Source organism: Camelus dromedarius, chromosome 7, assembly GCF_036321535.1.
Source record: "Camelus dromedarius isolate mCamDro1 chromosome 7, mCamDro1.pat, whole genome shotgun sequence".
Classification (NCBI taxonomy): Eukaryota; Metazoa; Chordata; class Mammalia; order Artiodactyla; family Camelidae; genus Camelus; species Camelus dromedarius.
The window spans coordinates 48046392-48059396 of NC_087442.1; the positions used below are offsets into that span (position 1 = coordinate 48046392).

At 33.5% G+C, this 13005-nt stretch overlaps 1 protein-coding gene across 1 annotated transcript in view; it reads right to left on the reverse strand.

Annotated features, from left to right (window-relative positions):
* The window catches only part of ABCB5 (ATP binding cassette subfamily B member 5), an 86568-nt gene that overhangs the window by 42894 nt on the left and 30669 nt on the right, over positions 1-13005 (reverse strand). The window contains exons 13-15 of the mRNA XM_010984669.3: positions 11264-11434; positions 4330-4491; positions 247-387 (exon numbers count right to left, since the gene is read on the reverse strand). Coding sequence (XP_010982971.2) covers positions 247-387; positions 4330-4491; positions 11264-11434 — 474 coding nt within the window. The remainder of the gene's footprint in view (positions 1-246; positions 388-4329; positions 4492-11263; positions 11435-13005) is intronic.

Here is a 13005-nt window from a genome sequence, read left to right on the forward strand (position 1 = left end):
AACTGATATGTTTTCTGTCACTATAGATTGTTCTGCATTTTCTAGAGTTCTATATAAATGGAAACATACAGTATATACTTTTTTCATCTGTCACAATGATGTTAGAGTAAAGTTCAGGAAAGACATATTCTATAAACTAGTGCTATAATAACATTTTACATTTAATAAATTCTAAATATTGTAAGGATTGTATCAAAATTCACTGGAGAACATGTGGGCAAAACTTGTTCTCAGTTGAACCATTACCTCTTTACATTGGATGGATTCCTCAGACTTGTCAGCAAAGTCTGACTTGATGCTATTCATAGAGCACAGAGGAATTGAACTGGTATTTTTTTCAGTAGAATATGCCATTGTTTCCATCTCTTCATCAGCTTTTTTAATATCCTTAAATGAAGAATATACATGTTACCACCAGAATAATGCCTTAAAAATTCAAAGGAACTTTATTAAGCATGCCTCTGTTATTGAAAGTGGTGTATTCTTCATGGGGGATGGCAATGGGAAGGGACAGACTGGGAGTTCGAAATCTGTAGATACTGATAGGCATATGTAGAATAGATAAACAAGATTATACTGTATAGCACAGGGAAATATATACAAGATCTTGTGGCAGCTCACAGCGAAAAAGAATGAGACAATGCATATATGTATGTACATGTATAACTGAAAAATTGTGCTCTACACTGGAAAATGACACAACATTGTAAACTGACTAAAACGCAATTAAAAAAAAAGTGGTGATTCTTGTGCAGTTCTTGCTGAAGTTTTCAGGATGATAGATATCTAGTAAGTCCAACTCATCCTATAATGTTAGTGAGTGACAATATCGTACTATGCCTTTTTTTCCAAATACCTGTATAATTAACGGGAGAAAACAATGTCTTAATCTAAATCAGTTATTCTACTAGCAAGAACAGGTCTTAGTAAAAGGAGTTTTGGAGGAAGATGACTCAAATATACTGTCTCTGACCCCTTCTTCCTAGCCTTTTCTAGAGCTTGTAAATTTATAACATGTAGCTAGCACTTAAATGTGAGGCTGGTCCTGGGCCTGAGAAAGATCTTAGGAGACAGTAACATTTTCCAGGCCTGCCACCTCTGCTCATTTCAAACTGATCAAAAAGAAAAATTGGTGGGACCAGCTCCAAAATAATAAGAAATGCCAAAGACATCAAGTGAATCTTAAAGACTATTTAAATCACAGGATAGAATGAGGTTCTAATTCTAAACCAGATTGCTCTAAGTTAGTTTTTGTTTTTCTTGCTCCTCCAAGAAATGAGACCAATTTTAGTGATATAACCGATTTACATGTCTGCTTATCTGAATGTGTTGTGAGTAAACTGTGACTTCCTCATGAAGAGATGGGAGGAGAGGTAAAGACAGAAATGAAGAGCCTAGTTAGGATGATGGGGGCCCAGATCAGAATGAAGTGAGGAGATGGACAAACTTAGATTAAGGTGCAAAGGAGAATATGCACACTGAAGGCTTCCCAGGGAAACTGGGATTCTTTAAGATTAACAACTGCTAATCAGTCATTTCAAAGTCCCATGAACTTTAACCAGCCTTATACTATCCTAACATCTTTAATCAGACATTCTTTTATGCTATCACTTTCTTTTTTTCCCTATGAATTTCTCTAACAAGAAGGAAATCTTTTATTTGGCTTTTTTTTCCCCAGGAGCTACTTACTTTGTGGCAAGTTTAAAATAAAATTTGATTTCTTCTCATAATAAATTTTTCTAAAGAGGTGCTTTAACAGGTCAAAGACCTGAGAAGGCTCCTAGACAAAGGAACAATGATGAGAAGTTTTGGTATGTATATATCTCTACCTGTTTTTATTCCATTTTTACATGGAAACTCACTAGAGGAAACTTGCAGACTCACTATGTTTATAAGTAATTGTACATTCTAGATAGATAATTTTACAACATTAGTCTATACATGATTATAGTTTATAATCATGGTTTGAACTTTTCTGAAAAGTTTGATTAGATAACAAATGCTAATGTTAAAAATAGTAATATAATAACATTTTTTATGCCAACAATAATTCTAAGCACTTTACATGAATGAACTCACTTAATACTCATTGTAATTCATTAATAGGTTACTATTATTTTTCCCATGCTAGAGATTAGAAAATTGAGGCACAGACAATTTAAACAACTTATCAAAAAAAAAAAAATAAACAACTTATCAAGGTCCTAAAACTATTAAATGGCTGAGTAGGGATTTCAACTTGAAGTGTCTCCAGAGCTTGTAACCTTAACCATTCTGCTATGTTGCTTTTTGGTACTGATTTTCTTTTCTTTTAAAAAATTTTAAAAAATATACTTAATTTTTTTTAGAGCAGTTTTAGGTTCATAATAAAACTGAGCAGAAGGTACAGAGATTTCCCCTATACCCCTTACCTTCACAAATGCACAGTCTCCCCATTACTAACATGGGGTTGATTTTCTTAGCAGCATTAACTTTGTAATACTTACGATAATCATGAATTGTCATAAATTGATTCATTTGGACACTACAGACATAGTGACAAATAAGTGCAGCTTTTTATAAATATTACTATTTATGTAGATATCATGTATGTTATGCTAATTACACAGTATCCAGAATATCAGAGTTGTTCACTAAAAATTAATATTTAAAATGATATTGTTATATCACAATGAATGTTATTTTAAGTAATCAGAGAGTACTAATCCATTTTGAATAAGGTGTTTTTAATTTTTATACACTTTTACCACAAACACTCCATTTTTGTTTCCCTTACATTGTGAAACTCTTTATTAACACCTTATAATGGAGTTTTAGTTTAGTTACAGTAAAAAATAAAGAAGTATTACTTCAAAGAAAGATCTTAGTGTAGTTTTTACAAATCTCAAAATAGGGTTTAGTTTGACTATAGTTGTGTTTTTTTATTGTTACAATGATTTGTTTGAAAATATTGAATTTAATAACTTAGTAAATTATTAAGTATACTATGGAATGAAAATCATGCAAATTTAACTGACAAATTACACCTATATTTTATCTTTAGAGGAAATGTGGCCTAAAATGAAACAAAATTGGAATCAAGCAGTTTTCAAATCAATGTAAAATTACATTTTCAATTTTTTTAAACTATCATTTCTTTATAGGATGTATTTACAAATTCTTCACTATAGCATTGTGAAGAAAGCTAGGGTTTGAAATTTTAAGTCTGATGAGATGGAGGCTCATAACTTACTGAATTTCCTAATTTGTAAAATAATAATGTTGACATCAAACATGTAATCAGATAGTTGAAGAAGTAAAAAACTGAAGAGTTGAGATTAGTTGTCTGTAGAAGACCTCCTGGAAAGAATGCTGCCTTCCAGACTAAGAGAAGAAGGCAGAATGAAGAAGATAGCTAGAGCCTAATTCCTACCATGTAAACTAAGGTGCCCTAACAAAAAGCTATGTGAAATTCAGTAGGGTAGGTCACATGGTTTGCAGAAATTTAGATCCTAAAAAACAGGAATTTGCCTTTGTGTCTCCATCATTATCATGCCTCCTCTGATTGCCTAACATAAGCTTTCTAGTCCACCTGTGAGAATGTAATATGTACATGGTATGGACATGTGTGTGCATCCTTTAACTCCACAGATATTTTTTGAGTGGCTACTGTGTGCCAGGTACTGTATTAGTCTCAACTTTTCCATTATCTGACTTTCATTATCCAACTCTTTTCCATTATTCCCTCAACACTCATTGTTACTTATGGAAGGCTGGTCTCCTTTCTGTTTAGTTTCAAACTAAGTTCCTTCTTACCTCCATACCATCTAGATTTCTCCTCCTTTTCCACCTCCTACTTCCTTGCCTTCAAGACTTCATGGATCTTTCCATGGGTAATCTACTTCCTCATGTTCCCACCAATTTTGCTTCTTATTTCTACAACTTGTAATATCTGTATGCATGACTTTGCATTTTGCCCCTATAGCTAAGCCTTTAAGTAGAGATTGTGTGTTAAGTGTCTCTGTGTTCTGAAGAAAAGATTACAGTATATATAGAGTATATCAGACTGTTTTGGATCTGCCACATACAAGCTTTGAAGCCTATTTGTAGTGTGCCTGAAAAATATTAGGTGCTATGTCTCAATTAGTTCTTTAACTTTCATCATATTATCTAGCACAGTATTGAGGATTTTAGATACACTGAATTTCTCCACTGAGGAACTATAAATAAATCTTGGTTCTTTGTGAAACCTAAGATTATAATTCAGGACTTCTGTTTTCTAGCATGGCATGCTCTCTGAAAAGTTTTTAAAAACCCTGCAAATAAAACATTATGTCATATAAACATTACCTGTGACATTGCAAGTGAATAATATAGACCTTGTTTTGCCATTAGTTCAGCATGTGTTCCTTTTTCCACTACCATCCCATCTTTTATGGTCACAATCATATCTGCACTTCGAATAGTGGAAAGTCGGTGAGCTACCATAATTGTAGTCCGACCTTTGCTTGCCTATAAAATAATAAGCATAGAAAATAAACGTAAAATTAGCAGAAATAACAAACTAAATATTCAAGAAAACCTCTAGTAGTAGTATTTAAATATCAAAGAGTCTTACCTTTGGATATAGAAGTTTGAAAACTTTAATCAATTAGGAAAACCAACATAAATAAAAATAAAAAGAAAGGCAGGAAGTTAGATTCCAAATGGGAGGATTTATAATACCATAATATCTTAGAAACAGACAAACATAACATCTTAGAAACTAAAGACCATTTACTCTGAGCCACCTACTAGCTGCCTGGTTATTAGAAACTAAAAGTAACTAAGAAACTTAAGCTTACTATTTCTCATTTTCTTCATCTCTAAAACAGTGATATTACTTAACTAGTTGGGTACAGATTCAAGATAAAGTATATTTTAAACTTTTTAACAAGTATTATATACACAATGGAGAAGTACATGTAAGTGTTAAGATCAGTTCACCTTTACAAACCAAATACATCCAGATGCACAGCACCCAGATTAAGAAACAGATCAATACCAGTCCCCAGAAACCTGCTTCAGGTTCTCTTCTAATCTCTGTTGCCATTCACCCACACCAACATTACCCACTATCCTGACCTCTAACAGCTTAGATTAATTTCGTTTAGTTTTTTCTTTTATATAAATGGAATCATGCAGTATATACTTTTTTGTTCAACATGTTTTTGAGGTTCATCCATTTTGTTGTATATAGTTGTAGATCATTCTTATTGCTGAATAGTAGTCCATTGTGCAAATATATCACAATTTATTTTCCACTCTACTGCTGATTGGCACTTGGGCAGTCTCAGGGTTTTTCCTATTATGACAAGATTCCTATACATGTTTATTTGGTGGACATATGTACACAATTCTATTAGTTGTGTATCTAAGAGGGGAATTGCTCAGCTTTTTAAAATTCTGCCAAGCAGCTTTCAAAATGGTTGTCCCAGGTTATGTTTCCTCAACAGTGCAAGAGAGTTATGGTTACTCTATATTCTCACCAACACTTGGTTACTTCTTTTTCTAGTAGGAAAATACTATCATAGTGTGGCTTTTATTTGCATTTTCCTGATGACTGATAAAGCTGAACAACTTCTTACACGGTTACTGACAATGTGGATAGTCTCTCTTGTGAATGGAGGTTTTTGCTCATTTTTCTTTTTTTAAATGCCTTTATTGTGGTATGGTTCCTGTACAGTAAACTACACATATTTCAAATGTACAATTTGATGAATTTTGATAGACGTATATGCTAATGAAACCACTACCACAATCAAGATAGCTAACATTTCCATCACTCTCCAAGAGGTGCGATTTTCAAATTCTCAATTTATTCCTTCCTACTATCTTTACTCCCTGGTAACCATCAGTTTGTATCTATGTCTGTGAGTCTGTTTCTGTTTTGTAGATAAGTTGATTTTTACCCTTTTGTTTAGATTCTACATATAAGTGATATCACACGGCATTTTTCTTTCTCTTTCTAGCTCATTTCACTTAAAATGACAATCTCCAGGTCCATTCATGTTGCTGCAAATGGCATTATTTTATTCTTTTTATGGATGAGTAGTATTCCATTATATAATTGTACCACATCTTCTTTATCCAGTCATCTGTTGATGGACATTTGGGTTATTTCCATGTTTTGGCTATTGTAAATAGTGCTGCTATGAATGCTGGGGTGTATGTGTCTTTTTGAATTACATTTTTCTCCAGATATATGCCCAGGAGTGGGATTACTGGATCACATGGTAAGTTGATTTTTAGTTTTTTAAGGAACCTCCATACTGTCCTCTGTAGTGGCAGCACCAATTTATATTCCCACCAACAGTGTAGGAGGGTTCCTTTTTCTCCACACTCTCTCCAGAATTTATCATTTGTAGACTTCTTAATGATGTCCATTCTGACTGGTGTGAGGTGATATCTCATTGTAGTTTTGATTTGCATTTCTCTAACAATAAGTGATGCTGAGCATCTTTTCATGTGCTTGTTGGTCATCTGTCTGTCTTTTTTGGAGAGATGTCTATTTAGGTCTTCTGCCCATTTTTTGATTGGGTTTCTTGTTTTTTGATACTAAGGAGTATGAGCTGTTAGTTTATTTTGGAAATTAGTCCCTTGTTGGTTGCATCATTTGCAAATATTTTCTTCCATTCTGTAGGTCGTCTTTTCATTTTGTTGATGGTATCCTTAGCTGTGCAAAAGCTTTTGAGTTTAATTAGGTTCCCTTTGTTTATTTTTGCTTTTACTTCCATTACCCTAGGAGCTGGTTCAAAAAATACATTGCTGTGATTTATGTCCAAGAGTGTTTTGCCTAAGCTTTCCTCTAGGTGTTTTATAGCATCTGGTCTTACATTTAAGTCTTTAATGCATTTTTTAGTTTATTTTTGTATATGGTGTTAGAAAATGTTCTAATTTCAGTTGTTTGCAGGTAGCTGTCCAGTTTTCCCAGCACCACTTATTGAAGAGACTGTCTTTTCTCCATTGTGTATTCTTGCATCCTTTGTCATAGATTAATTGACCATAAGTGTGTGGGTTTATTTCTGGAATCTGTACCCTGTTCCATTGATCTACATGTCTGTTTTTGTGCCAGTACCATACTATTTTGATTACTGTAGCTTTGTAGTATAGTCTGAAGCCAGGGAGTGTGATTCCCCCAGCTCCATTCTTTTTCAAAACTGTTTTGGCTATTCAGGGTCTTTTGTGTTTCCATACATATTTTAACAATTTTGTTCCAGCTCTGTGAAAAATGTCATTGGTAATTTGATAGGGATTGCACTGAATCTGTATATTGCCTTTGGTAGTATGACCATTTTAACAGTATTGATTCTTACAGTCCAAGAACATGGTATATCTTTCCATTTGTTTATATCATCTTCAATTTCTTTCATCAGTGTCTTATAGTTTTCAGAGACAGGTCTTTTGTCTCCATGGGTAGGTATTTTATTCTTTTTGGTGCAATGGTAAATGGTATTGTTTCCTTAATTTCTTTTTCTGCTATTTTGTTGTTAGTGTATAGACATACAACTGATTTCTGTATACTAATTTTGTATCCTGCAACTTTACCAAATTCATTGATGAGTTTTGGTAGTTTTCTAGTCACTTCTTTAGGGTTTTCTATGTATAATATCATGTCATCTGCAAACAGTGACAGTTTTACTTCTTTGTTTCCAATTAGGATTCCTTTTCTTTCTTTCTCTTCTCTGATTTCTATGGCTAGGACTTCGAAAATTATGTTGAATAAAAGTGGTGAGAGTGAGCATCCTTGTCTTGTTCCTAATCATAGAGGAAATGCTTTCAGCTTTCCCCCAATGAGTATGATGTTAGCTGTGGGTTTTTCATACATGGCCTTTATTATGTTGAAGTATACTTGACTTACAATATTATATTAGTTTCAGTTGTACAACATAGTGATTCAGTATTTTTAAAGATTATACTCCACATTCAAGTTATTATAAAATATTGGCCATATTTGCTGAGCTGTCATTCCAGCCATTGTTAAGGGCAAGATCTTCCTGGATCTGAGAGGCCAATTTCTTCTGTGTCACTATTCTTCCATGCTCAGAATTAGATTGCTTTTCTTTCTTGTAAAATAACATAATTTTATATCAATTTTAACCTTTTAAAGTATACAATTAAGTATACTCACGTTGTTGTGCAACCATTACCACTATCCATCTCCAGAACTTTTTCTCCATCCCATACTGAAACTCTGTACCCTTTAAATCATAATCCCCTATTCCCCGCTTCCCTCAGCCCCTGGTAGCCTCTATTCAACTTTCTGTCTATGAATTTTACTGTTCTAGGTATCTTATATAAGTATAATTATACAATATTTGTCTTTTTGTATCTGTCTTATTTTAGTTAGCATATGTGTTCTAGGGTCATCCATGTTGTAGTTTGTGTCAGAATTTCCTTTTCTTTTTAAGACTGAGTACTATTCCATTATAAGTATATATCACAATTTGTTCATCCATTCATCTGTCAATGGCTAATTGCATTATTTCTACCTTTTGGGTATTATGAATGATGCTGTGAACATTGGTATACACATATCTGTTTGAGTTCCTCCTGTCAATTATTTTTTGGCTATATATCCAAAAGTGGAATTGCTGGATCATGTAAGTCAGTCTATGCTTAATAAAAGGCTAGTTTTGGAGAATGATCTGATTTCAAATTTAGTTTCAGTCCCTAGCAGATTTAAAATCTTGATGGACTACACCACGGTAGTTATGTCAATGAGCTAGAGGGCCCACTGACTGGGTACAGGTTCTGGCTTCACTGCTTCCTAGCTGTTACTCAACCTCTCTGTGCTTCACTGTGCACATATGTAAAATAGGAGATTAAATGTTCATATCACTGAGTTCTTGTAAGGGTTAGTTATTATTGTCCACTTGTTCCTTTATTAAACCTAAAATAATGACTTATGAACAGTTCAGGGGGTCTATGAATCTCTCAATATTATATATAAATCTTTGTGTACAGGTGCATTTGTAGATTATTCTGAAGAGTTATAGTGGTTTATTTTTCACTGTCGTAGATTCTCTATGGGACCTTGATCTATCAAAGGGAGAGAAGCATTATTCTAAAAGAAGTTAGTGGACTATAATTTAACACCAAGCCTTTCAAATGTGAACTTGATTAAGCAAGCATATAAAATGTCACATGTTGCTTTTGGGATGAGATATTCTCTGTGTTACTTTTGTTCCCCTGGCTAAATTCCAGCCAAGAAAATTCTCTTGCAGAAATCCCCTTTCTCTTTTCAACTATTATAGGGTTGCTACAAATGGTAAAAAAAGGAATAAAGAAAGGAAAAAGGAAAAGGAAAAGGAAAAGAAAAAAAAAAACTAAAAAGTTCCTAATTCCTTTTTCTTTTTTCCTGTGGGCTAGGCCGTTATCATGCTGCAGGGTCTGAGAGTTCTTAGACGAGCAGAAATGAGACCTGCTGGATGTCCTACCTTCCTTAGGTGGGGGCCTCTTTAAAGACTTGATTCCATAACCACCATCTATGTGGTATGTGTAGAGAACTCTTATGGCACTGGAGTGTTCATTACTTTGCCTGTATCTTAACTCTCCTCTTCACCACAAGTCAATTATATACTGAGCTGTACATAATTAATCCATTTACTGTGCTACTTGTCACCTCATTTGTTACCAGTTACCCTCACTCCACAAAAGACCAGCAAAACCTACTTAAAGCAGCTTCACACCTATACATCTCTACCATGTACAAAGGGATGTATTGTAACCTCTTTAAAAACTGGAAAACAATAGCAGTAAATGAATTAAAAATATTAAATAAAAATAAGTTATATATGTGGAATAATAGCTTACAAACATTTTACATTCTCTTACACTTACGACATTTCATTTTAATCAGTAGAAAAAAATTTCTAAGTTTATTATGTCACTAAGCAAATATTTATTTTAAAAGTATGAAGAAGTTTTGATTGCCTGAAGTGATTAACAAAAGACAATGGGCACCTTTAAACTCTAAACAACTCTAGAGCCTATTATAATATTTTAAATCTTATATATGAATGTCAATTACATCTCAATAAAACTAGAAAAACAATCAATGTAATTTAAGAGACAGTTTAGTGTAATCATTTTTCAGTATGCTCAAGCCCTAAGAAAGTAAACATCACTATTAATAAACACAATTTGAGTGTTCTCTATAGAGCCCTGTTATTAAGTATAAAAAAATTAATAAAGCATTAGCCATACTTTTGAGGGAATTATTGTTTCTTCTCCACAAAAATGAAGGAAATTTGGCAAAGTGTCCACAATAAAGATGAATTTTTGTATCACTTATTATTTTATGGAAATAAGAAACATCATGAGCAATATGTGGCACTCTTATTATGGGATGGAAAAAAGGGTGAAAATTTATACAATCTGATTTATAAGTTGACAATAGTAACTAACAGATTTTTCAGTAAGCAGTGGGGTACTCTGGCTGCCAGTAACCATTTGTGGCCACACAAAATCAGTGTTTAATAAGATAAACCTATAATTTTCTTAGAGAGAAAAACACTTGATACATTTTCAAACAAGCTCAAAGTAATATGTGCCATTAAGCCTTCTGAAGGGTTTGAAGGCCATGATTTAAAAGGGTTTGGCCATTCAAAAAGGAATTCCATAGTTTTTCATATCACCACATGACTCTCCCAGATGCAGTGCAGTTTGGTAGAGGGCCATGGCTGTATTGTGGACATGAAGCATGTGCAGCAGCTTGCAGTGAGCAGGAAGTCAATGTGAGGTCTGAGGGCTCAGGACTGTTGAAGGAGGATGGTTCAAGGTCAAGGCAAACCACACAGTATGCTTCTCCACTTGAAGTGAAATTAAATTAAAAGAGTACTCTGGGGTTGCCCTAAAGAGGAAAAGTGGTCAGAGAAGAGAATCCCACAGGTGTGTACAGAAGAGTCAAAGGATGGGATATGGTTATAGTTGTGATGGTGGTAGAGGTATGGGGTTACTCTGAGGAAGAAAGTATAGATCTGTTGGAATGGAGGTATGTATAGGATGACTGTTTAAATATGAGCCTCATATATATTTTTAACACCAAGTACGTCATCCTCTTTTCTCCAAATCAATTCCTATAACCATCACATAAGTTTTTACAAGGATGAATACCTTGCATCTGTACCATAAGGAGGTCTCTGAAATTAATAAACAATCTATTATGTAGCCATAGTTTCTTATATTTAAAAACAATGCTGAACCAAGAATATGAAAATAATAAATGTGTCTACTCACTTACCTTCTCCAGTGCAGCTTGAACTAGTGATTCACTTTCTGTATCTAGGGCAGATGTAGCCTCATCTAAGATTAGAATCTTCGGGTTTCGAACTAAAGCTCGAGCAATTGCGATTCTCTGTTTCTGCCCTCCACTCATTTGAGCTCCCTTTTCCCCTACCAAAGTATTAAATTTCTAATGAAAAATATGAAAGAGCACAGAAGAAGGCACCACGATCAGATGATTAGAACAGGAAATGGCACTCACAGTTACGTTTTAATGCCAGCTTAATCACTACTTCAACCTATGATTTTGTTCTTTGTAAAAACAAACAACTGTTTTTAAAAAAAGAGTCTAATGAAGAGAGAACATAAAAAAAAATTGGCTAGGACTAAAAGGAATGAGAAAATAGGAGAATCAAGAATTTTAAGGGCGATTAATAATAATTTGAACCAAATTTCAAAGTTTTAGAGATATTTTTAGAGATATTTTAGAAGGCATTGGTATTTTTAAAAGAAACACTGTAATGCAAATACTTTACTATTATTTGAAATGCTTATTAGCAATTTAATATAGTATCCCCAATTTCCTTCCTGTATACTCTGAAAAAAAGTATGAAAAAATTACTGCAAAAACAAACTTCTTCTCAAAACTGTTTTTAATCTTGGGAGACTTTTTAGGTCTTATTTTACTTTTTTTCATATATGCATCTTTAATAAGGCAGATGTTATTAGAGATTTGAGGTTGGAGATAATTTCTAGAACTAAAGAAGCATAGTTAGTAATATTCTATTGAGTTACGTCCCTGATCCAAAGTTCATTTCTTTAAGAATTTAAATTTAAATACTCTTTTTAAATCTTTAATTTCTAAAACTTGACTTTTCAATTATATATATATATTCACCTTATTGAGGAGTAACTTATTTGCAATAAAATGCACACATTTCAAAAGAACAGTTCTATGAGTTTTACAAATGAGTATACCCATGTTATTATCACTCCAATAAAGATACAGAACATTTCCATCACCCTAGAAAGTTTTCTAAAGATGATCCTTTCCACTCAAAACCCACATTCTGCCTCAGGATACCACTGATTTGACTTTTATCACTATAAATTAATTTCACTAGTTCTAGAACTTCATTTAAATAAAATCATACAATATACCCTTTTTTTTAAAAAAAATAATTTTTTAGAGAAGTTTTAGGTTCACAGCAAAATTGAGAGGAAGGTTCAGAGATTTCCCATATACGCCCCTACCTCCTCACATGCGTAGCCTCCTCCATTGTCAATATCCCTCACCAGAGTGTTTGTTACAAGTGATAAACCTACACTGAAGCATCATAATCACCCAAAGTCCATAGTTTACTTTATGATTCACTCTTGGTGCTATACATTCTGAGTTAAACAAATGTAAAATGACATGGATCTGTCATTATAGTATCATACAGAGTCCTAAAAGTCATTCACTGTCCTAAAAGTCCTCTGTGCTCTGCCTATTCATCCCTCCACCTCTGCTGCCAAACCCTGGCAAACACTAATCTTTACTGTCTCCTTAGTTTTGCCTTTTCAAGAATATCGGTAAAGTTGGAATCAAACACTATATAGCCTTTTCAGATTGGCATCTTCACTTAGTAATATGCATTTAAGGTTTCTCCATATCTTTTCATGGTTTGATAGTTCATTTCTTTTTAGTGCTGCATAAAATTTGGATGCATCAAAACTCACTTATCTATTCACCTATTGAAGGACATCTTCATTGCTTCC